General features: G+C 39.9%; 1 protein-coding gene across 1 annotated transcript in view; it reads right to left on the reverse strand.

Annotated features, from left to right (window-relative positions):
* Positions 1-987: 987 nt before the first annotated feature.
* LOC128697694 (osteoclast-stimulating factor 1) overlaps positions 988-27,152 on the reverse strand; it is a gene marked incomplete at its 5' end in the record, with an annotated part of 80,447 nt that continues 54,282 nt past the window's right edge. The window contains 2 exon segments of the mRNA XM_070080327.1: positions 988-2,818; positions 26,030-26,133. Coding sequence (XP_069936428.1) covers positions 2,680-2,818; positions 26,030-26,133 — 243 coding nt within the window.

The raw sequence follows: 27,152 nt of genomic DNA on the forward strand, positions 1-27,152 counted from the left end.
ACAAATTATATTCCATCATGCCAAGTTTAGGTTTCTGGCCTTATCGATGCTTAGGTTGGGAGACAACGCTCTCCCGTCTTCACATCGGGCACACCCATCTTATGGGTATCGCCCCTGTTCCACTCTGAAAATTGTCTGATTCGAATTTCCGTTTGCCATATTCTATAGACCTGTCCTGTCTTTCACTGAGCACATTGGATTTACCTCCGTCATCATCCTTGCCAACGGCCCCACCTCTGACTCAGATTCCCTTTGACAGCAACCGATTTATCACACAAACTTTAACACTTCCTTCGGCACTCCTCATAGCCCTTTCTAACTCTACCTCTATTATCCTCTCCATCCCTAGTTATTTTCTGCTCCAACTCCCCCCCTCCTTGCAGTGCTGTATGACCCTTGTGGGTTTAGCACTTTTTCATTAGAATAATGTAATGCGTGTACAGTACTTCATACATATTTGTGCATCAGTTTAGTTGGTATACTCGTATATTGTGATTAACAAGGATATGTTAGAGGACAAGTTTTATTGGGGGGTGGTGTTGAGGGCTCCCAATGCTGAAGCCTTCGCCCACCCTCTTCTACATAGTCTTTATTTGTAGATGAATGGTTCAGAGAACCGACATGTTGATAAATTAGACACATGTGCAACTCTTGGGTATCTTTATTGAGGAAACGTTTCGCCACACAGTGGCTTCATCAGTCCATACAAAGGAGAATCTTGAACAGGAGGAGAATGAGGTAATCAGTCCCTCAACCTTGAGTCGATGTGGTCAGTCCATCAATCTATTCAAGACTGATGGACTGACCACATTGACTCAAGGTTGAGGGACTGATTACCTCATTCTCCTCCTGTTCTTCAAGATTCTCCTTTGTATGGACTGATGAAGCCACTGTGTGGCGAAACGTTTCCTCAATAAAGATACCCAAGAGTTGCACGTGTGTAATTTATCACCATAGTCTTTATTGTTGAAAATACAAGAGAAATGATTTTATTTTATTCCTTTATTGTAATAAATTTATTAGTATATACTAAAATACACCTACCATCTGACTTACGACCGTGTTTTTTATGCCAAATTTCTGGGAAATAAACAACTATTTGTGTTGTACACAGTGTTTATCCTAAACCTTACAGTATAAAATACAGTACTAACATCATAAAAAGTAAAGTAAAACATGAAATGCCAAAATAAAACAATAAAATAAAGCCATTACAAAAATGTTTTGTTGATATTCAGTAGTAAAGTTCGACTTACGACCATTTCGACTGAACTCGGTCGTAAGTCGGATGGTAGGGTTTATATTTGCAAAAGCATTCTGGTAGTTAATTTAACAGCAGTGAGATGGACACAATGAGCCTTGGACTGTCATAGACCTTAACCCAACAATAACAATATTAGCCAAGACTTGAGAAGCTTCATTTTTTTTTTTTTTTGTCTTGGATACCTCACATATTTTACCAGCCAAGACTCTTGTCTTGGCTGGTAAAATATGGTAAATTTTTTTTTTTTTATTGATGTTTGCAGATTATCGATAGTGACAATAGCTGTGGGACTGCCTGTCATATGTTTGTACAGATACATGTACTGTATAGGGTCATATCAACCATCCCCACATTTCCACATCGACAAGTAATAACTACTGTGAACAGAAAACCAGGTTTTATTTTTGAATTACAAAGCTCTGAAAAAAGAATTGGTTGGCTTTTTTGGAGAGGGGTAATGAATATAACCTTTTTCCCACACGTTCTTCTAGGGTCTAGATTATTATAATAAAAATTAAGCACTAAACCCACCAGGGTCAAAGTACTGTCTGGGGTCTAGAACAGCTGATGCTGCCTTACCATTAGATATATGTACGTACAGTATTTTCTGGCATATAAGGTATGCCCTTGACTCACAAAATCATAATGACACAATTGCAAACTCTTTGAAAATCACCCTGCACCTTGTATGCTCAATGTCAGGGTCAAGGGTAGGCACTGGATTACACTAACATAAGGTAAGTGTATAATTAACCCTTGAATATTACTGATTGATCATTATAATACTTCTGTCGTGCACCTTATATGCTGGAAAATATATGTATTGTATAGCATAATGATTTTAGGAACAAACATTTGTCAAGAAATATGGAATTTGCAAAGTCTTGGAAAGTATTCCTATGATTTGCATGTTTCTATATATTTGATATAAAAATAATTCTTAATCTTAAAGCTCCCCTTCATTGAAAGGTGATGTCCTGATGCAGATTCTAAGGATTCCACAAGCAGTACTATGGTTTAATTATAAGTAAAGCAAATATGTTCAGAGAACTAATAGAACCTCAGGTATATAAAAATGTGAAAATATAAACCCTCTCAAACTCACAGCACATACTAAACTACAAACAATATGTAAACATTTACAAAAAAAAAAAAATGTTAATGCAAAAGCTCTCTAACTGTAGTAAATGATGGCACTGCAGTATAAGTGTGTACATAAAAAAAGTGGAATAAGATGCAACTTTTATTTCCTTAACTATACCTATGTAATCTTATTAGGTATTTATCACAATTTATCAAATACCTATCACCTTTACTTAATAACACTACCCAATATTCATTACATAATTTTCCTGATAGGAAACATATGTCAAACGTGATATATAAGGCACAACTATACTGTATGTATATGTAAATCAATCAGAATCTTCAGAATCATTAGCGCCATATTCTTTGTCATCAAAGCCAGATTTTCTATCCCCTGTATGGATCTCTTCTTCTAAGAGTGAGATGATGGTTGGTCTCCGTGCAAGGTTCCTTGGTGTGCACTGCTCCCTGTTGCAAACATCAGTATTTACAGGCATATCAATGGTCTTAAATGTTGACATGTTAATAAGACACAATATGTGGTTTATGGCATTTTATTGAGAATATAGTTTCTGGTGGATGAAACGTGTCAATAAAATGCCATACTGCATGTTGCTGTATTATTACAGCATATTTGCACACTAATTTATTAAACACTAGAAAGAATATTTTTTTTTAATCACGCACATTGATTAATACAGTGGTACCCCGAGTTTTGTACAGCTCCCAACTCGAACAATTATGTAAGTGTATTATTGTAAGTGCTTTTGTACGTGTATTTTTGGGAGTGAAACAGACTAATCAATTTACATTATTCCTCATAGGAACAAATTCCTTTGGTAACGGCACTCAAATAGCCTTCTGGAACGAATTATGGCCGAAACTCAGGGTACCACTGTATTCAGTGTCAGTACTGATACTGCACTGAGTCAATATTTTATAAAATTAAATGAAAAACAAAAAAAATGCCAGAGACTTACCAAAATTAATAACACAAATGCCAAATGAGCATCTTAATAATTAACCCTTTGAGGGTCCGTGCCATAGATCTATGGCTATACGCTGAGGGTCCAAACCATAGATCTATGCCAAAATTATAGCGGTGTCAAATTTAGCGCAAGAAGGCTGGTAGGCCTACATGTGAGAGAATGGGTGTGTGGTGTGCGCGCGCTATGAAGAAAAATTCTAGGCGCCCGCAGAGCATTGTGGGAACGCCGGCTCAGTTACCTTTGGTCACTATGCCTCGTGGCAAGGCAGCTCTCGCTCCAAGGCGAATTGGAACTCTCCTCTTCCTATCTGATAGTTCTGAATCTGATGGAAGTGGAAATGAAGATGGATTCTATGGCTCTGATCAATTAATGACTGAATGGAATGACCTGGATATCGAAAATCCTGACGATCCTCAACCTTATACCTCTGGTGTGGGCACGTCTCAGTCACATTCAGTTGTACCTCGTCATAAGAGAAAACTAATACGTATTTTCACGTGGCCAGGCCTCTGACTTCAGTAATGATGATGATAGTGATGATTGTGATTTTATTGCTCTTGACGATCATTCGAGTAGTGATAGTGAGGAATCTCATTCACCAGTGAAGTGTTGGTATATACGCTGCCACATGCACTCGGGTAGTGTTCCCTATGCAGTGCCCAGGGGACGGAGTACATCCTGTGGCCCTACACCAGGAATAGACAGTGAAAGTGAGGATGATGTGACTACACTTGGCATGGATAGACCACAGGCATCAGTAGGTGGTGGTATTGGTGATGGTAGTGCCATGGCCATGCATGACTCGCCAGCCCAGGCTGGGACCCATGCCGCTGACTCCTCAGCTCAAGGACTAAGTGGAGCGTCAGCCACCAGCCCACCACAACCAGCTTATGATGTCCAGTATCCACCAGCAAACTGTATCTGGGATTGGCAGCAAAATCCCAATTTTGTTCCCAAGCCTCACCAGTTTGATGACTCTCGGTGGAATTTTACCTACTTGTCCCCTTGGAAACATTGCAAATGAACTGGAATTCTTTGAACTATTCTCTGACCAGCCCTTGATGGAAACTATTGTCAGGGAAAGTAACAAGTATTTTGAGTACACCATGGCAAATACGATCATATCACCATAGTCAAGACTACACTGGTGGACTACACTGTTGCAGAAATGTATTTGCTTTTTGCAACAATAATGCTTATGCCTGTCTATAAGCATAATATAAAATCGCACTGGTCCACAGATCAGCTACTTTGTACCCCGGCCTTAAGTGAAATCATCCCAGTGAACAGGTTTATCTTACTGTTACGTTGTTGCACTTCTCTGACAAAACCAGGTCTGACAGAAGTGACAGGTTAAACAAGATTAGAAATGTTTTTATGTATCTAAAACAAAAGTTCAACATGTACTTTTATCCATTCAAGAATCTTTTAATTGACAGGTCTTTGATTTTGTTCAAAGGTAGACTGTCATTCAAGCAGTATATACTGAGCAAGAGGAAATGCTTTGGTATAAAACTGTTTGTACTCTGTGACTGTGACCTGGTATTGGATATTACTGTATACACGGGAAGTAAAACACAAAGATACCAGGATGTTACTGGGTATCTCATGTGACGTAGTGAGAAGCATGATGGCACCTTATCTTGGTAAGAGTTATACATTATGTACTGATAAATGGTACACAAGCCCTTTACTCAGTGATTTTTTGCAAGTGAACATGACATGTGACACAGTGCGCTCTAATTGTAAACATATGCCCAGGTTCAACGTAGGCACTCGTAGTGGTGAGGTGCAGGTGTTTACTGCCAACGACATCATGGCATTATGGTGGCATGACAAGCGAGATGTCACATTGTTGACAACTATTCACCGTAACGAAATGCAAGACAGTGGTAAAGTTGATAGTGACTAATGAACGTATTCGAAAACCAGTGACAGTGATTGCTTTTACACAAAACATGCGCTTGGTTGACAAATGTGACATGCAGATTGGCTTTGTTGACTGTGTTAGTAAGAGTTCTTCTTCTTCTGTTGGGTTTCAGGGCCACTGACAGCATACGCCGTATTCGTAAGAGTTACAAGTGGTACATGAAACTTTTCTTCCATCTCATGGGCATTTCAATGCTCAATGCATATATGTGCCAAATGAAGACTGGCAACAGACCACTGTATGGTGAATTTTGTTTGTCTGTTGCCAGACAACTCATAATGAAGAACCAGGTAACAACACCTGCTATACAAAACCATCCTCAAACTCCTCGGGAAATACCCAAGCATTTGAGGAGGGAAGGTGATCACTTCATAATACAGCTTCCTGCAACTAAGAAGAAATTTACTCAAAAGAGATGTGTTGTCTGTGTACAAAACGACAGCAAATAAGACAGACACTCAGTTTATGTGCGAGGAATGTAAGGTACCTCTGTGCATGATACCTTGTTTCAAGGAGTTCCAGAAGTTGCAGCAGTTCTAAAAACATGTCCAGTGATTGTACATACATAAATATATAATAGAACATTAGTATTATACAAGATTTGTGCATGTTTACTGTAATAAACAAAAGTGGTAAACAATATTATAATAATAACTTTAGTGCAGTTATTGTGTTCAATACAGTGAGTGTATATATATATATATACATTATATACAGTATTGGTCTCACAGGCCACAAATGTTACTAGAAAAAAAAGAAGAAAATTACAAAAGAAAAGAAAGAAATATAAAAAATGTAAAATAAAGAAATGCGAGTTTGTGGAAATCACCGATGTTCCCGCCACCCGGTCATTTTGGGTCAACCTGGCTTAAGCCTGATATTACAGAAGTCTATACCATTCCTGGCTACATGGCCATACACAACTGTAGAACAGACCAGCAAGGGGGAGGAACAGCTATGTACTACTCAAATCAACTCGAATGTATCAATAAATCTTGCACAAGGGACGAACATGGAGAATATATCATAGCCAAATTTAAATCAAAAGACCTGCAATTTTTTACCCTCACAGTTATAAACATCTACAGAGTACCACAGTCAAACATTTACCACTTTAGTGAAAAACCAGGAAACACGATTACTGATGCACACATGAATAAAGACCACCTACGACTAACAGGAGATTTCAACAAACATACTACAGGTGTCCCTCAACATTCGCGAGGGTTAGGGGATCAAGATCCTCGCGAATGTTGAAAAACCGTGAATGTTTGGTGCCCCAATATATTGTAGGGAAATATAATACAATACTGCTTAACTTGTTGAACCATGATCATAAAATACATGAAAACGTCATAAATTGTACTAAATATATACATGTCATGCTTTAATAACATGTATGTTATTAAATACCACAGACTCCACCACTGCCTCCACCACTTCGAGTCCCTACTACCCTCCCTCCGACCCCCGCAACTGGCAGCCAGCCCTCCCCCCACTCAGTGTGGTGAGTGTTTTGTTTGTTCATTATTTGCTATTAAACTACACTATAAATAATGTAAACACATTCATGACTGCATATTGGAATGGCTATTTGAACAGGTATTGGACGGTGACATCATGTGTTTAATCTTGAACACAGCAAAGACTCAAACATTTCTGCTACTGCTAATAATAACAATAATAGTAATAATAATAATAATACGATATAATTGAAGGAGGAAATTGTACAAAAATACGAGGGAGTAGTTGACACATCGTCAGTGTGGCTTTGTTTATGCTGGAGTGAACATTAGTCTCCCTGCTCTTCCAAACATTTCACAATAATTCAGCGGTTGAGGCAGTGGTATTTACTAACATATACGTATGTTATAAATAATAATAGTACATGTTAATATTAATAACATTTATAATAATAATAAATGTTATTCATAATGTACTATTATTATTTATAACATATATGTTAGTAAATATCACTGCCTCTACCACTGCCTCTACCACTCCAGTCGCACTCAATCTACAAGCACCAAACAATGAATTATTGTGAAATGTTTGGAAGAGCAGGGAGACTAATGTTCACTCCAGCATAAACAAAGCCACACTGACGATGTGTCAACCACTCCCTCGTATTTTTGTACAATTTCCTTCTTCAATTATATCGTATTATTATTATTATTATTATTATTATTACTACTGTTATTATTAGCAGTAGCAGAAATGTTTGATTCTTTGCTGTGTTCAAGAGTAAACACATGATGTCACCGTCTAATACCTGTCCAAATAGCCATTCCAATATGCAGTCATGAATGTGTTTACATTATTTATACTGTAGTTTAATAGCAAATAATGAACAAACAAAACACTCACCACACTGAGTGGTGGGAGGGCTGGCTGCCAGTTGCGGGGGTCGGAGGGAGGGTAGTAGGGACTCGCAGGTGGCGGGAAACTTGAATATGATTTGGCGGCTGGGAATTTGGTGGCTGGGAATTTGGAGGTTGGGAATTCGCGAATGTGTGAAGCCCGCGAAAGCTGAAAACGTGAATGTTGAGGGAGACCAGTATGTATATATATATATATATATATATATATATATATATATATATATATATATATATATATATATATATATATACAGTATTGTTCTCAGGCCACAAAAGTTACTGAAAAAAGAAAAAAATTAGAAAAGAAAAAAGTATTAAAAACGTAAAATAATGAAATGAGAGTTTGTGGAAATCAGTGATGTTGCCACCACCCGGTCATTTTGGGTCAACTTCTCGCCTCTGTATCTCGGTAAGTACTAATCAGAAAATTTTCTTGTTTGTTTTATTACCTTCACAAAAATATAATCTTTAAACCCTTAACTGTCGCAACCCCCAATCCTGAGGTGTCTCCTGGTGTCGCAAAATTTAAAAAAAAAAAAAAAAAAAATTCTTATGAAATGATAGAGAATCTTTTTCCCGATTGTAATGACACCAAAAAAATGAAATTTGATGGAAAACTGACGGAATTACGCTCTCACGAAGTTAGCGACCTCAGCGATATTTACAAATCAGCGATTTCGCCCACTTTGAGCCCTATTTTCAGCTAATTCCATTGTTCCAGTCGACCAAACTCATAGCTATTTCTTTAGAACATCGTTTTTTCTATCGATTGAGTACAAGAAACTGCCCATTTACCAATTTCAACTACCCAATAACGTGGTCAGAAATTTGCAATTTGCCCAATTTCACGAAAATTAAAAAATATGACAATTTCAAAATAAGGTCCAGAATGAACAATGCAGACATTCCTGGCTCTAAAATAACATTTTCTTTGTTCATCAGTCATGTCTCGAGGCCCCACTGATATTACTCTTGCTTTCTATTTTGAATTTTTATTCAAACAAAAAATAGAAGATTTACTATTATGCATACTACTGCAATACTGTAATAATTGTGTAAATAACGTCAACCCATTCATGACTGCATATTAGAATGGCTAGTTGGACATTTATTGGACAATGACATCATATGTTTACTTTTGAACATTGGCAAAAATCAAACATTTCCCCTACTTTGAGCTCTATTTCCAGGTTCTTTTTATAGTAAAATCAATCAAAATCACCACTATTTCTATAATACGTTTTCCATTCTATCAAGTGAGACCAAGAAAACGAGAATACAACCATAAATACTATACGAAAATAGATCACAAAGTCGGCATTTTAATTAAAAAAAAAAAAAAAAAACACGGTCCGAGTTTTTTTTTTCTCATTATGCACTGCGTGCTCCTCCAGGATTTTTTTTTTATATAGTGCACACTGACCACACAAACCCATTCTCTCACATGTGGGCCTACCAGCTTTCTCCTTCTCGATTTGAAGCCGCTAGAATTTATGAGTATATATTTATGAGTATATATCCTCCGACATGATCACTCGCAGGTCTTTGACGTTGGTGTTACGCTCAATTCTGGCCACAAAATAGAGCGTAACACCAATGTCAAAGACCTGGGAGTGATCATGTCGGAGGATCTCACCTTCAAGGACCATAACATTGTATCAATCGCATCTGCTAGAAAAATGACAGGATGGATAATGAGAACCTTCAAAACTAGGGATGCTAAGCCCATGATGACACTCTTCAGGTCACTTGTTCTATCTAGGCTGGAATATTGCTGCACACTAACAGCACCTTTCAAGGCAGGTGAAATTGCTGACCTAGAAAATGTACAGAGAACCTTAACGGCGCTCATAACGGAGATAAAACACCTCAATTACTGGGAGCGCTTGAGGTTCCTGAACCTCTATTCCCTGGAACGCAGGCAGGAGAGATACATGATTATATACACCTGGAAAATCCTAGAGGGACTAGTACCGAACTTGCACACGAAAATCACTCACTACGAAAGCAAAAGACTTGGCAGACGATGCACCATCCCCCCAATGAAAAGCAGGGGTGTCACTAGCACGTTAAGAGACCATACAATAAGTGTCAGGGGCCCAAGACTGTTCAACTGCCTCCCAGCATACATAAGGGGGATTACCAACAGACCCCTGGCAGTCTTCAAGCTGGCACTGGACAAGCACCTAAAGTCGGTTCCTGACCAGCCGGGCTGTGGCTCGTACGTTGGTTTGCGTGCAGCCAGCAGTAAGAGCCTGGTTGATCAGGCTCTGATCCACCAGGAGGCCTGGTCACAGACCGGGCCGCGGGGGCGTTGACCCCAGGAACTCTCTCCAGGTAAACTCCAGGTAATACGTCAAACACGGTACCTCGTAAGACGTATATATACGGCCGCGACAGTCAAAGGGTTAATTCTATAAGAAAACACTTTTTTCTTTTTTTTTTCAAAATTTCTTGGACACTGAGGCACCCTTTCAGATTTTGCCTTTGGACCCTGAAAGCGTTAATGAACAAATTCAATATGTTTTAGCAGAGCCAAATCTAATACACAAGTACAGTTGATAGAATAACAAGGAAATTACATTCCTGAAAATGGCTTGTAATAAAAATGAGTGCAAACTGAACTGAAGAAGAACATGTAGGAAAAATGGGGTTACTTTCATTAGGCCTCTCCCCAAGCCAAACAAATTTTGTATACCTGGAGGGTGTCTGGGGGAGTCGATGCCCCTGCAGCCCAGTCCCTGACCACGCCTCCCGAAGGATCAGTTTGATCAACCCGGATGCTACTGCTGGTCGCACGTAGTCCAACGTACAAACAACAGCTCAGCTGATCAGTTACTGAATTTAGGTACCTGTCCAGCTCTCTCGAAAACAATCAGGGGTCTATTGGTAATTCCCCTTATGCCTGGTGGGAGGCTGTTGAAAAGTCTTGGGCCGTGGACAGTGTTTTCTCTCAGTGTACGAATAGCGCTCCTACCTTTTATTGGGGGTACACTGCACCATTTGCCCAGTCTTTTTTCCTACTACCTATGGTGGCTTCCTGCTCTTTTTCTTGACCACTTCTGCTCTCATTCTCATGCCATTGCAGTGTACACCAATGATTCTAAGCCCAACTACCTACGGTGGCTTCCCGCTCATTTTCTTGACCACTTCCGCTCTCATTCTCATGTCATTGCGGTGTACACCAATGGTTCTAAGTCTTCTGATGGCGTCGGATTCACAGCAAGGTTTCCGGACAGTGTCGTGTGAGGGCATTTATTATCCTTGGCTAGCATTTTTATGGCTGAATTGTATGCCATTCTTGTAGCACTTATCCATATTGCATCTATGCCTGTGTCACCATTTGTGGTCGTTTCAGACTCTCTTAGTGCTTTACAGGCTATACAGAAATTTGATACACCTCACCCACTAGTTCTTTGTATCCAACTCTGGTTATGCCGTATCTCTAGCAAACACAGAGATGTTGTTTTTTGTTGGGTCCCTGGTCATTTGACGTACAGGGCAATGAACAGGCAGACACTGCTGCGCGGTCAGCAGTACATGACCTCCCAGTTTCATGTAGAGGTGTTTCATTCACAGACTATTTTGCTATAAATGCTACCCATCTTCACACCCGTTGGCAACAACACTGGTCTGATCTGCTCAATAAGCTTCATTCTGTTAAGCCGAGTGTAGGTTTCTGGCCGTCTTTTTGTCATCGGTGTCAAGGTTGGGAGACTACTCTCTCCTGTCTTCGCATCAGCCACACTCATCTTACTCATGGGTATCTCATGGAGAGGCACCCTGTTCCTCTCTGAGAATTGTCAAGTTCCAGTTTCTGTTAGCCACATTCTGTTGGACTGCCCACTATCAACGAGCATGCAGAATTTACCTCCGTTGTCGTCTCTGCTCTGCTGCTCTTTCCTTACCTTCCCTTCTTGGTGATGGACCCTCCTTTAATCCAGACTCTCTCATTGCCTTTTTGACAGCAACTGATTTACTACACAAACTCTGATGATGTCTCTGGCACTTCTCAGCTGTTTACACCTTAATCTCTAGCTACCCTCTACTTATGCACTATCCATTGCCCCACTGCAGTTCATAACCTAATAATCATCCCTTTCCCTCTTACTACCCATTACCCCTACATTCTTCCCTGCCCTGCTGCACTGTATAACCCTTGTGGTTTAGCGCTTCTTTCCGATTATAATAATCTCATGGAGAGGTGCCCTGTTCCTCTCTCTGAGAATTGTCAAGTTCCAGTATCTGTTAGCCACATTCTGTTGGACTGCCCACTATCACTGAGCATGCAGAATTTACCTCCAACGTCGTCTCCGCTCTGCTGCCCTTTCCTTACCTTCCCTTCTTGGTGACGGACCCTCCTTTAATCCAGACACTCTCACTAACTTTTTGACAGCAACTGATTTACTACAAAACCTCTGATGTCTCTACCACTCTCCTCAATCCTTTCTACCTTAATCTCTAGCTACCCTCTACCCCTGCAATATCCACTGCCCTGCTGCACTTCATAACCTAATAATCATCCCTCTCCCTCTTGCTACCCATTACCCCTGCATGCTTCCCTGCCTTGCTGTGCTGTAAAGCCCTTGTGGTTTAGTGATTCTTTTTGATTACAATAATAATAATGCCCAGTCTTTTGCTTTGAGGTGTAGATTATGATGTATCTCTCTCGCCTACACTCCGAGTACAGGTAAAGTGACTGAGCATTGCCAGTAATTAACCCCTTGAGGGATTGTGCTGTAGTTCTACAGCTTTGAAGCCAGGATCAGTGCTGTAGTACTATGTCATGAGCTCAGTTCACTCAGATAAGCTGTGAGCAGTAAATTTGAGCCCAGGTATGAGAGAATGGGTCTATGTGGTAAGTATGCAAAATATGAAAAGAATCCTGCAGCACAGTGCATGTGTTTTTGGATTAAAACAGCGACTTTGCAGTGTATTTTTGTATGGTTTTATGGTTGTATTTGTGATTTCTTAGTCGCATTTTATAGATTGGAAAACATATTACAGAAAAAGAGACGAGTTTGATTGGTTTTAGGAATGAAAACAGCTTGAAATTGAGCTCAAAGTAGCAGAAATGTTCAATTTTTGCCCATGTTCAAGAGTAAACAAATCACATCACACGTCGTCCAATACACGTCAATTGGTGGGTCTAATGTGCATTCATGAATGCATTGATATTTATACTATCATTGCAATAATGAATAAGAGAAATCTTCTATTTTTTGGTAAATAAAATAAATCTGGAGGGTATTCTGGGGATGAATGCCAGTAAATTGGCCTGATCAACCAGGCTGTTACTGCTAGCTGCATGTAGTCCAACATACAAACCACAGCCCAGCTGATCCAGCACTAAGTATCTGTCCAGCTCCCTCTTGAAGGCAGCCAGGGGTCTATTTGTAATTCCCCTTATGCATGGTGGGAGGCTGCTGAACAGTCTTAGGCCCCACACACTTGTGTTTTCTCTTAGTGTACCAATGGTGCCCCTACTTTTCACTGGGGGTATTTTGCACTGCCTGCCCAGTCTTATTTTTGTAGGGAGTAATTTTTGTGTGCAGATTCAGGACCATTCCTTCTAGGATTTTCCAAGTCTAGATTATGATCTGTCTCTCTCTCTCTCTCTCTCTCTCACCTGCGTTCCAGTGAGTACAAGTGCTTCCAAGCGTTCCCAGTAGTTAAGGTGTTTGATGGAACTTATATGTGCAGTAAAGGTTCTCCATACATTCTCTAGATCTGCAATTTCACTTGCCTTGAATGGAGATGGTAATGCACAGCAATATTCCAGCCTAGAAAGAATAAGCGATTTGAAAAGGATCATCACTTGCTTGGTATCTCTTGTTTTGAACGTTCTCATAATCCATCCTATTATTTTCTTCGCAGTTGTGATCCTTGAAAGTAAGATCCTCAGATATTACCATTCCCAGGTCCCTCACATTATTTTTTTGCTCTATTTTACGATTAGAGTTTGTAGTATACTCAGTTCTGATTATCTCTTCCAGGTTTCCATAACAGAGTAGTTGGAATTTGTCTTTACTTACCATCATATTGTTTTCCGTTGCCCACTGGAAAACCTGGTTTATACCTTCTAGGAAGTTAACCATGTCCGCAATAGATGACAGTCTCATGCAGATCCTAGTAACATCTGTAAAGGATGACACGGTGCTGTGGATTACATCTCTGTCTGATATGAGGATGAGGAACAGGATGGGGGCAAGTACTGTGCTTTGTGGGATAGAGCTTTTCACTGTGGCAGCTTCCGATTTAACTTTGTTTACCACTACTGTGTTCGAATGGTTAGAAAGCTGAAGATCCATCTCCCCACTTTGTAAGTTATTCCTTTAGCACGTCTTGCCTTCTCTTCAATTGCCACCTTTCTATGTTCATGTAGCATCTAACTTTTCCCTTTCCCCTTGGGAAATTTCAACAGTTCATGTCTGTTCTTCCCCACTGCCATGCGTGAAATCCTAACTGCCTATGGTGGCTTCTCGCTCTACTTTTCTTAACCACTTCCGATCTCATTCTCATACCATCGCAGTGTACACCAATGGTTCCAAGTCTTCTGACAGCGTCAGATTCACAGCAGCATTTCCGGACAGCATTGTGCGAGGGCATTTATTATCCTCGGCTAGCATTTTTATGGCTGAATTGTATGCCATCCTTGTAGCACTTGTCCGTATTGCATCTATGCCTGTGTCACTCCCTTAGTGCTTTACAGGCTATAAGAAAATTAGATTCGCCTCATCCCCTGGTTCTTTGTATTCAACTTTGGTTATGCCATGTCTCTAGCAAGCACAAAGATAGTTTTTTGTTGGGTCCCCAGTGATGTTGACATACAGGGCAATGAACAGGCAGAAATGGCTGTGCAGTCAACAATACATGACATCCCAGTTTCATATAGAGGTGTTCCATTCACAGATTATTTTACTTTAATTGCTACTCACTTTCGCAAGCGTTGGCAACAACACTGGCCTGATTTGTTACATAATTACATTCTATTAAACAAAGTATAGGTTTCTGGCCATCTTGCCATTGATACCATGGCTGGGAAACTACTCTCTCCTGTCTTCACAAAAGACACACACACACATACCTGTTCCACTCTGAGACTTGTCAGGTTCCAGTTTCCGTTAGCCATATTCTGTTGGACTGTCCACTCTATCAACGAGCATGCAGAATTTATCTCTGATGTCATCACCACTTTAATGCCTTTACTTTATCTTCCCTCCTTACTGATGGACCCACCTTTAATTCAAACACTCTTGTTGACTTTTTGAGACCAACTGATTTACTGCACAAACTTTGATGATGCTGTCTTTAACACTCCTCAAAGCCTTTTCTACCTCTCCCTCTTGCTAAGATGAGATTTTCTTTGGATTTTTAACCCCGGAGGGTTAGCCACCCAGGATACCCCAAGAAAGTCAGTGTGTCATCGAGGACTGTCTAACTTATTTCCATTGGGGTCCTCAATCTTGTCCCCCAGGATGCGACCCACACCAGTTGACTAACACCCAGGTAGCTATTTGCTGCTAGGTGAACATGACAACAGGTGTAAGGAAACACGTCTAAATGTTTTCAGCCCCCCAGGAATCAAGCCCTGGCCCTGTGTGTGTGAAGCGAGAGCTTTAGCCATCAGAGCACCCTATACCCCTGCACTTTCCCCTGCCCTGCTGTACTATATGACCCTAATAATACAGTGGACTCCCGCATAACGATTACCTCCGAATGTGACCAATTATGTAAGTGTATTTATGTAAGTGCGTTTGTACGTGTATGTTTGGGGGTCTGAAATGGACTAATCTACTTCACAATATTTCTTATGGGAACAAATTCGGTCAGTACTGGCACCTGAGCATACTTCTGGGGTGAAAAAATATCGTTAACCGGGGGTCCACTGTAATACCTCTCCCTCTTGTCACCCAATACCCCTGTATCCCTCCCTGCCCCGCTGCGCTGTATGATCCTTGCAGGTTTAGCAGATTATAATACCTTTAGAACACATTTTGTGCACTATTACACTCTGATTGCACTTGTCAAAGGCTTTTGCAAAGTCTGTGTATACAGTAGGGCCCCACTTATACAGCAGGTTAGGTTCCAGGCTGTCGCCAGAAAGCAAACATCGCCGGAAGGCAGAACGCCATTTTTTCCATTTATAAATGCATATAATGCCAGACAACAAGTTTACACTAAATTATATTAAGTTAGTAATAGAACTAGGCATTAAAAACACACAAAGTAAAATACATTCACAGTACATTCATTACTCATCTTAAAGTATTTGTAATCTTAATGTAGGGAGAGAGGTGAGTAGTACTTATTTGTAGGAAGTCAGGTGTAGGTAGCCCTGGCTCCCCGTCTCATGCTTAATATATGATATTTAAAACATCCCAGAGGTAAAATACACATACAGTACACTCATTATTTACCTTAAAATATGTGTAGTCTTAATATAGGAAGAGAGGCGAGTAGTATTTATTTGTAGGAAGCCAGTGTAGGTAGCTGGTAGGTGTACCCCGTCTGGGCTACACCTACAGGCTACCTACACTGTGGCCCAGAGCCATATTATTAACATCGACATACCTTGTTCACTGAATTTAATCATTTCTAACAACTACCTTTAGATGCCATCATAAACGAAGGGAGACGTAATGAATAATTCATGCCGAAAATTGTAAACAAAAGCGGAGTGGGGGAGTGGCTGGGCCAAACGTAGATTCATACACGTTTTCTCTGATGGCTGAGCAGAGAAAACGTAATGTTGTCCCTCCACCCGGCTACCACACAGCTCTACAAGTATTATTATCAGAGCACATAAATGAGAATATGAATGTGTAAATGCAAGAATTATGTGGATTAAAGTAAAGGTTGGATGCGAGAAGTGGGTCATAATAAGCGTGTATGCACCTGGAGAAGAGAGGAATGCAGAGGAGAGAGAGAGAGATTTTGGGAGATGTTAAGTGAATGTATAGGAGCCTTTGAACCAAGTGAGAGAGTAATTGTGGTAGGGGACCTGAATGCTGAAGTAGGAGAAACTTTTAGAGAGGGTGTGGTAGGTAAGTTTGGGGTGCCAGGTGTAAATGATAATGGGAGCCCTTTGATTGAACTTTGTATAGAAAGGGGTTTAGTTATAGGTAATACATATTTTAAGAAAAAGAGGATAAATAAGTATACAAGATATGATATAGGGCGAAATGACAGTAGTTTGTTGGATTATGTATTGGTAGATAAAAGACTGTTGAGTAGACTTCAGGATGTACATGTTTATAGAGGGGCCACAGATATACCAGATCACTTTCTAGTTGTAGCTACACTGAGAGTAAAAGGTAGATGGGATACAAGGAGAATAGAAGCATCAGGGAAGAGAGAGGTGAACATTTATAAACTAAAAGAGGCAGCAGTTAGGGAAAGATATAAACAGCTATTGGAGGATAGATGGGCTAATGAGAGCATAGGCAATGGGGTTGAAGAGGTATGGGGTAGGTTTAAAAATGTAGTGTTAGAGTGTTCAGCAGAAGTTTGTGGTTACAGGAAAGTGGGTGCGGGAGGGAAGAGGAGCGATTGGTGGAATGATGATGTAAAGAGAGTAGTAAGGGAGAAAAAGTTAGCATATGAGAGGTTTTTACAAAGTAGAAGTGATGCAAGGAGGGAAGAGTATATGGAGAAAAAGAGAAAGGTTAAGAGAGTGGTGAAGCAATGTAAAAAGAGAGCAAATGAGAGAGTGGGTGAGATGTTATCAACAAATTTTGTTGAAAATAAAAAAAAGTTTTGGAGTGAGATTAACAAGTTAAGGAAGCCTAGAGAACAAATGGATTTGTCAGTTAAAAATAGGAGAGGAGAGTTATTAAATGGAGAGTTAGAGGTACTGGGAAGATGGAGGGAATATTTTGAGGAATTGTTAAATGTTGATGAAGATAGGGAAGCTGTGATTTCGTGTATAGGGCAAGGAGGAATAACATCTTGTAGGAGTGAGGAAGAGCCAGTTGTGAGTGTGGGGGAAGTTCGTGAGGCAGTAGGTAAAATGAAAGGGAATAAGGCAGCCGGGATTGATGGGATAAAGATAGAAATGTTAAAAGCAGGTGGGGATATAGTTTTGGAGTGGTTGGTGCAATTATTTAATAAATGTATGGAAGAGGGTAAGGTACCTAGGGATTGGCAGAGAGCATGCATAGTTCCTTTGTATAAAGGCAAAGTGGACAAAAGAGAGTGCAAAAATTATAGGGGGATAAGTCTGTTGAGTATACCTGGTAAAGTGTATGGTAGAGTTATTATTGAAAGAATTAAAAGTAAGACTGAGAATAGGATAGCAGATGAACAAGGAGGCTTTAGGAAAGGTAGGGGGTGTGTGGACCAGGTGTTTACAGTGAAACATAAGTGAACAGTATTTAGATAAGGCTAAAGAGATCTTTGTGGCATTTATGGATTTGGAAAAGGCATATGACAGGGTGGATAGGGGGGCAATGTGGCAGATGTTGCAGGTGTATGGTGTAGGAGGTAGGTTACTGAAAGCAGTGAAGAGTTTTTATGAGGATAGTGAGGCTCAAGTTAGAGTACATAGGAAAGAGGGAAATTATTTCCCAGTAAAAGTAGGCCTTAGACAAGGATGTGTGATGTCACCGTGGTTGTTTAATATATTTATAGATGGGGTTGTAAGAGAAGTAAATGCGAGGGTCTTGACAAGAGGCGTGGAGTTAAAAGATAAAGAATCACACAAAGTGGGAGTTGTCACAGTTGCTCTTTGCTGATGACACTGTGCTCTTGGGAGATTCTGAAGAGAAGTTGCAGAGATTGGTGGATGAATTTGGTAGGGTGTGCAAAAGAGGAAAATTAAAAGTGAATACAGGAAAGAGTAAGGTTATGAGGATAACAAAAATATTAGGTGATGAAAGATTGGATATCAGATTGGAGGGAGAGAGTATGGAGGAGGTGAATGTATTCAGATATTTGGGAGTGGACGTGTCAGCGGATGGGTCTATGAAGGATGAGGTGAATCATAGAATTGATGAGGGGAAAAAGGTGAGTGGTGCACTTAGGAGTCTGTGCAGACAAAGAACTTTGTCCTTGGAGGCAAAGAGGGGAATGTATGAGAGTATAGTTTTACCAACACTCTTATATGGGTGTGAAGCATGGGTTAGGAGGAGGTGCGGGATTACCAAAACTGTTGTCCAGTGGGCTGAGGAAGGGTTGTTGAGGTGGTTCGGACATGTAGAGAGAATGGAGCGAAATAGAATGACTTCAAGAGTGTATCAGTCTGTAGTGGAAGGAAGGCGGGGTAGGGGTCGGTCTAGGAAAGGTTGGAGGGAGGGGGTAAAGGAGGTTTTGTGTGCGAGGGGCTTGGACTTCCAGCAGGCGTGCGTGAGCGTGTTTGATAGGAGTGAATGGAGACGAATGGTTTTTAATACTTGACGTGCTGTTGGAGTGTGAGCAAAGTAACATTTATGAAGGGGTTCAGGGAAACCGGCAGGCCGGACTTGAGTCCTGGAGATGGGAAGTACAGTGCCTGCACTCTGAAGGAGGGTGTTAATGTTGCAGTTTAAAAACTGTAGTGTAAAGCACCCTTCTGGCAAGACAGTGATGGAGTGAATGATGGTGAAAATTTTTCTCTTTTGGGCCACCCTGCCTTGGTGGGAATCGGCCAGTGTGATAATAAAAAAATAAAATATAAAATATGCAATAAATGCCAGACAACAAGTTTACACTAACTTATATTAAGTTAGCAATAGAAATAGGCATTAAAACAGAATAAAAGGTAAGATACACACAGAGTACACTTATTACTTACCTTAAAATATTAATATTAATGTGTGAGAGGTGAGTGGCAGGGTGTTTATTGAATAAAATCAGAATGGCACACCATCATCCTCTAACTTGGCACTTAAAGCAAGAGGCTTACGACTTCTCTTTTTATCACAGCTAACCTTAGACGCCATCGTCAATGAGAGCCAACTAGTTAACGAAAGAGTAAATGAGAGAGAGAACGAGATACAGAGTTCAGACAATGTAAGAACACAACTGAACAGGTAGTGGGCGATCACTCGGTCAGGCGAAATAAATGCGTATTAACATGTGTCTACTTTTATTTCATTCATGTACGTTTGTAAGAGTTTGAAACATTTACCTCAATATTTTTTTATTATAATAATAATTACCTCACAATACAAATACTCTTACATAGTGTAGAAGTTAGTACAGAGTAAACAAACAGCAACACACCATTTTTAGAGTGAAGATAATAATAATAATATTATTATAAAAAGCACTAAACCCACAACTGTCATGAATTGCTATATATAGAGTAAAGGCACACAAAAAGAATATTTTTCTACAGTTATTTCCTGTTTGACTAGAGAAAACGTAATTCTTCCGACTCCCTACACAGCTGCTTTGTAAACAAATCTCATATTTACATCAATTTTTATTCTTTGAGTGTATATATCATGTTTATATGCTATGTAACAAGTTTCATATATAATTTTGAGGAAAATATCATAGATGGATTAATGAAAATGCCTATATTAATGTAAAATAAGACATTTAGTGTGCCCAAGAGTGATTATTATTACATAGTGTTGGTGTCAAGAGTAGAGAGAGACTTAGCGATTTTAATGTGTACCTGCACACCAGCACATTGTGTAAGTATATTTAGGTACAGGTACACACAAGTATAATTATCAGAGTACATATAAAATACGCAATAACTTTAAAACACTTGAAATTTTGGAAAGTTTCCAGACATAATAGACGTGCTCACGGATAATGTAAACAAACCGGGTGGGGTGTGCCGTATTTGAAAGACTGCTTGCCGTATAGCAAATTTTGGTCATAATTTGACATCGCCATATTAGCAGAATGCTGTAAGGCGAAACACTGTAAAGCGGCGCCCTACTGTAACATAAATCCAATTAATCCATTTCAGACACCCAGAAGTATTAACAAAAAAATTTTTATTAGCATAAATATAGATTTACATGCAGAAAAGAATGACAAATAAATATAAAGCATTAATAAAATGTATAAATGAACATTTAACATCACACTTATCTTTACTGAAGACTCTCGTTGGTGTATGGCAGATGGGACGAAGGTGAGCTTATTGTTGGAGACAGGACGATATGCTTCAATATGACACTATCAACTCTACGGCTTATTTATCTATCACAATTCATCTAATATGACATAATAAACAATATTAATAACACACAAACATTATATATACTCTCGAATGAATAAAATATGTCATTACGTATGTCACAAGTGGTGTTGTGTTGTTGTTGGGTGTATAAAGGCCAATGAGAGCATAAAGCCGCACATAGTGGTGGTGGAGGCAGAGGTGTTGTCAGTAGCCCTATATAACTCCAACAACACTGGAGGAGTTAGGTTCATGGTGTCCTTTTTCCATCGATTAATTGTTTAACTTACTTGCTACACTGTTAATGCTACACTTTATCGCTGGCTGGTGCTATAGCCTTTATCGACTCGTGCTGCTTTAGTATTGTACATATTGTAGAATCACTGAAGAAGACACATTCTCTCTTCTCACTTCCTCCTCCACTTTGGTGCTGTGCTACAATTTCTTTCTTTAAGTCTATCATGTTCCTCACTTTCTTTACCACAGGACTGGCACTAGGAGCTTTTTTTTTGGGCCCATGGTGGCTTATTTAGCAGTCACACACAATAAACAAGTGCCAAAAACAATGCATTATTACAAAATGTTCCGTATGACCTCACAGGATATGTTTACTCACTGAAAAACAACATGACACTGCCTGAGAATGTGTGTGGGATGCGGCTTTGTGCGCGCGCTGGGCACTGGACAGGTTCCATACCATCGATGTAAACAAAGGAAATCGACAAAAAAACGGAACCAATATTTTGACAATAAAACTCGGCGAAAACGGAAATCAGCGATAACGATCGACGAAAAGGGAGGGTCCATTGTATTAACGTAAAATAAGACATTTAACTCTTTCAGGGTCAGTTATGTACATGTACACCATTACACCTGGGGTCGGTCACAAACTTATATGCGTAAATTCTAGCACCTTCAAATCAAGCAAGAGAAAGTTGGTAGGCCTACATGAGAGAGAATGGGTCTACGCAGTCAGTGTGTGCAGTATAAAAAAAAAAAATCGTGGAGCAGTGGTGCATTGTGGGAACGCCACGTTAGTAAGCCTTGTTCACCATGCCTCGCGGTAAGAAACACCTCACTCCTCGGTGAATTGGGACTCTCTTGTTCCCAGGTGACAGTTCAAACTCAGATGAAAGTGTCAGTGAAGAAGAATTTCAGGGTTCTGAGAAATTTGTGACTGAAAATAATGAACATAATAGTGGTAATAGTTATGAAAACCCAGACGACCCTAAACTTTCCACCTCTGGTGCTGGGCAGTCTTGTTCACGTCCAGTTGTACCAGAGCAAAAGAGGAAACTCGTATTTTCCCATGTCCTGGACTCAGATGTGAGCAATACTGATGATAGTGATAGTGAATATGAGCTTCAAGCTCTTGAAAACAGTTCCAGTAGCAAGAGTGAAGTGAAATGTTCTCCAGTGAGGCGTCAGTATATACGACACTATATGCGCTCTGGTAGTGTGCCATGTGCTATTCCAAGGGTAAGGAGTACATTGCAGAGTACATCCAGTGGCCATACAACAGAAACAGATAGTGGAAATGAAGATAATAATGTTACAATGGGGATGAAAAATGGGCACGCATCATTAGATAGTAGCAGTGCCATGCGCCATGAGGCACCAGCAGCAGGCCATGCTGGTACCCACACAGCTGAGTCAGCTCAGCTACAACAGAGCCCACCCTCACCCACCCACCACACCAAGCTCAACAACAACAACCTTCACAACCACAACCACCTATCAATATCCAGTATCTACCAGCAGACCACACCTGGGATTGGCAAGAAGCTGCCAATTTTGTTCCCAATTCCCATTACTTTGATGAAAGTCAAAGTGGAATACAGCCATCTTGTACACTTGGGAACAATGCTACTGAACTGGAATGTTTCGAGTTATTCATTGACAAACCCCTGATGGACATTGTCAGGGAAAGCAACACATACTATGAGTACACAATGGCAAACACAATTCTCTCACCATTGATCACGCCTACATCAGTGGAGAGAGAGAACTGTGGCTGAGATGTATCTTTTGTTTGCCACAATAATGCTTATCCTAGGTAGTAGGTTGGTAGACAGCAACCACCCAGGGAGGTACAACCGTCCTGCCAAGTGAGTGCAAAACGAAAGCCTGTAATTGTTTTACATGATGGTAGGATTGCTGGTGTCCTTTTTTTGTCTGTCTCATAAACATGCAAGATTTCAGGTATGTCTTGCTACTTCCACTTACACTTAGGTCACACTACACATACATGTACAAGGATATATATACACACCCCTCTGGGTTTTCTGCTATTTTCTTTCTAGTTCTTGTTTATTTCCTCTTATCTCCATGGGGAAGTGGAACAGAATTCTTCCTCCGTAAGCCATGCGTGTTGTAAGAGGCGACTAAAATGCCGGGAGCAAGGGGCTAGTAACCCCTTCTCCTGTATAAATTACTAAATTTAAAAAGAGAAACTTTTGTTTTTCTTTTAGGGCCACCCCGCCTCGGTGGGATACGGCCGGTGTGTTGAGAGAAAGAAAGAATAATGCTTATGCCATATGTGTATAAGCACAGTGTCAAATCATACTGGTAAAGAGACCTCCTGATTTCAACCCCAGCTGTCAGTGATATACCAGTGAATCGATTTGTGCTACTATTACGTATGCTACACTTCTCAGACAAAACCAGGCCTGAAACCAGTGTCTGAAACAGATATTCAATATGTATTTTTATCCCTTCAGGAAGCTTATTATTGAGGAGTCTTTGATGTTGTTCAAAGGTAGACTGTTGTTCAAGCAGTATATACCAAGCAAGAGGAAACGCTTTGGTATAAAGTTGTTTGTACTTTGTGATTGCTACAGCAGTCTTGTATTGGATAGTACTGTGTGCACTGGAACTAATACACTGCAAGATACCAGAAAGTTATTGGGTATCTCTGGTGATGTGGTTAAAACAATGATGGAACCATATCTTGGTAAGGGGCATATATTATACGTATACTGATAACTGGTACACAAGCCCCTTACTCAGTGATTTTTTGCGAGTGAACACAACAGATGTGTGTGGTACAGTGTGTGCAAATCGTAAACATATGCCTTCGTTCAACGCAGGCACACGTATAGGTTAGGTCCAGGTGTTTGCTCCCAATGACATCATGGCATTTTGGGGGCATGACAAACAAGATGTCACACTGTTGTCATCAGTTCACCGTAACGAAATGACAGACACTGGCAGGCAGAACAGAGACCAATGAACCCATTCTAAAACCTACAGCTGTGATGGAGTACACCCTCAATATGCGCTCAGTGGACAAATGTGACATGAAAATTGGGTTTGCTGATTGTATTTGCAAGAGTTGTAAGTGGTACATAAAACTCTTTTTCCATCTTCTGGACATTTTCATGCTCAATGCTTATAAGGTGAGAACCAGAAAAACCACCACATGGCAAATTTTCCTTCTGTCATCAGACGAATATTATTCAAGTACCAAGTAACAACACCTGCAATAGAACACCACCTGCGAACTGATCAACAACTACCCTCTCTTCTGAGGCCTGGTGATCACTACCTAACACAACTGCCTGCTACTACTTTGAAGAAAACTGCTCAGAAGAGGTGTTTTATCTATGCACATACAAAAAAACTCCTACAAAAACACAGACACTTGTTTTATGTGTGAGGAGTGTAAAACACCATTGTGCCTGAAACCATGTTTCAAAGAGTTCCATAAGCTTCAGAACTTCTAGGAACATGTCCAGTGACTATGTGTATATATAATATGGAAAAATAGTAATAAAAAAAATTTCTATTGTTGGTTTGTGTAAACATGTTTTGTAAAACAATATAATGACAACATTGTTTGTGCAGTTATTGTGTAGCATACAACAATATGCCTTATATTGGTCTCACAGGCTATAAAAGTTACTTGGAAAAAAAAAATAAAAAAGTAAGTAGAAAAAATAAAACATTACCACGTTACTGGCAGTCAGTGATGTTGCCATAAGCGGTTCATTTTCTGTCAACTTCACGCCTCCATATCTCGGTAAGTATTGATCACAAAAATTTTTTGTTTGGCCTAAAGCACAAGTAAAAACATTTTCTATCATTTCATAAGAAAAAATCATTTTTTGTTCGAATATTTTGCGACCCTATGAACGAGTTTACAATGGGGCCTCTCGACCCTCAAAGGGCTAATGTGTTGGATCCAAGAGTGATTATTATTACGTACAGTGGACCACCGCCTTACGAACGCATCGCGTTATGTTAAATCCGCCATACGAAGCATTTGAACGCAAAAATTTTGCTTCACCTCACGATAAAAAACTCGCCTTACGTGATTCGTCCCATGTGTGGCCTCAGCGCCAGTGTTTACAAGCCAGCCAATGTGGTCGCATCTACACATTCATTCGGTACATTTCACATTATCCCAGTGTTTTTGGTGCTTGAAACTGCAAAATAAGTCACTATGGACCCCAAGAAAGCTTCTAGTGCCATCCCTGTGGTAAAAAGGGCAAGAATTAGTATGTTATTGAAAAAAGAGATTAAGGAAATGTGTGCAAAGTGGGTTGAACTGCAAACCTTTACAGATGAAAATCACCCTGACACAGCTACTGCAAGCCATGTTGGCAACCTGTACAATGACAATGTTATGGCCATTTTAGGAAAGTCTTAAAGGAACGGGAGGTATAGAGCTCTATGGACAGATTTGTTGTGCGACAGAGGTCCAGCGACTCTCAAGCTGGTCCTAGTGGCATTAAAAGGAGAAGGGAAGTAACTCCGGAAAAGGACTTGCTACCTCAAGTCCTAATGGAAGGGGATTTCCCTTCTAAACAATAACTTCCACACTCTCCCCTCCTCCCATCCCATCAATTATCACCAGATCTTCAATAAAGGTAAGTGTCATGTATTCTATTCTTAGTAGAGTAGTAACTGTGCATGTCTTCTTCAGTTTGTGTGTATTAAAATATTTCATGTGGTAAAAAATTTTTTTTTTCATACTTTGGGGTGTCAGGAACGGATTAATTTGATTTACATTATTTCTTGTGGGGAAAATTAATTCGGCTAATGATAATTTCAGCTTACAATGAGCTCTCAAGAATGGATTAATATCGTAAGGCGGGGGTCTACTGTATTAGTAGTATTACTATGGTGTTAACCCCTTTCAGGGTCGAGAGGCCCTCTCCTAAACTTGTTCTCGGGGTTGAAAATTTTTCGGTAAAAAAAAAAAAAAAGGTACCTGTATTACTCTGTATGTTAGTTAAGAAGATGACAGTCTCTCACCTGTTGACAATTTTTGTATTTGCTCCATGTTTGAGGAGCAGTTGCACCACTTCACCGTGACCTCTGTATGCCGCACAGTGCAACGGTGTGTCCCCGAGCTTGTTCTGTGGAGATCCAATAAAAATAAATTAAAACCATTTTATTCTGACCCAAAGAATAATGGAAGTCAATACCATAGCTGGAACAATTCACAACCCACATTACCAAAGGTGGAACAATTTACAGACTTCCTGAATAATATGTACAACTGCTTACTAATACACTTGATAACCAGGCCTACAAGAATAACTGCAACATCACTTGACCACATATGGACAAATATTCCAGCTCCTCAAAGAGCAGGCTTCATCACAAACAATACTACTGATCACTACTCAACCTTCCTAGTAACTAGCTTATCAAAATTACCCCATGAAAGTGGTAAAATCTCATTTAACCCCTTTCAGTGTCAGTGCCATTGTATCACAGCTTTGAAGCCAGTGAGCTCAGCTCACTCAGATAAGCTGTGAGCAGTAAATCTGGGCCTAGATATGAGAGAATGGATTTATGCAGTAAGCGTGCACCATATAAAAAATCCTGCAGCATGCAGTGCATGAGAAAAAAAATGGGACCATGTTTTTGGTTTAAAACAGCAAATCTGTGATGTATTTTTGTATGATTTTGTGGATGTAGTCTCTGTTTTTTGGTCTCATTTGATAGAATGGACGATATATTACAGAAATAGAGATGATTTTGATTGGCTTCAGGACTGAAAGTAGCAAAAATGTTTAATTTCTCCCAATATTCCAGAGTACGCAAATGATGTCACTTGTCCAATACGTGTCCAACTGGCCAGTCTAATGTGCATTTAGGAATGCAGTGATATTATTTATACAATTATTACAAAAATACAATAGTCTGCATAACAATAACATATCTATTTTTTGTGAATAAAAATTCAAAATGGAAAGCAAGCATAATATAATAGGGGCCTGGAGACATGACAAATGAACAAAGAAAATGTTATTTTAGTGCCAGTAATATCTGCACTGTGTATTCTGAACCCTATTTTGAAACTGGCATTTCTTGAATTTTGTGTGAAATTGGCCAAATTACCTAATTCTGATCACTGTACTGGGTAGTT

Source organism: Cherax quadricarinatus, unplaced genomic scaffold (genome assembly GCF_038502225.1).
Source record: "Cherax quadricarinatus isolate ZL_2023a unplaced genomic scaffold, ASM3850222v1 Contig323, whole genome shotgun sequence".
Classification (NCBI taxonomy): domain Eukaryota; kingdom Metazoa; phylum Arthropoda; class Malacostraca; order Decapoda; family Parastacidae; genus Cherax; species Cherax quadricarinatus.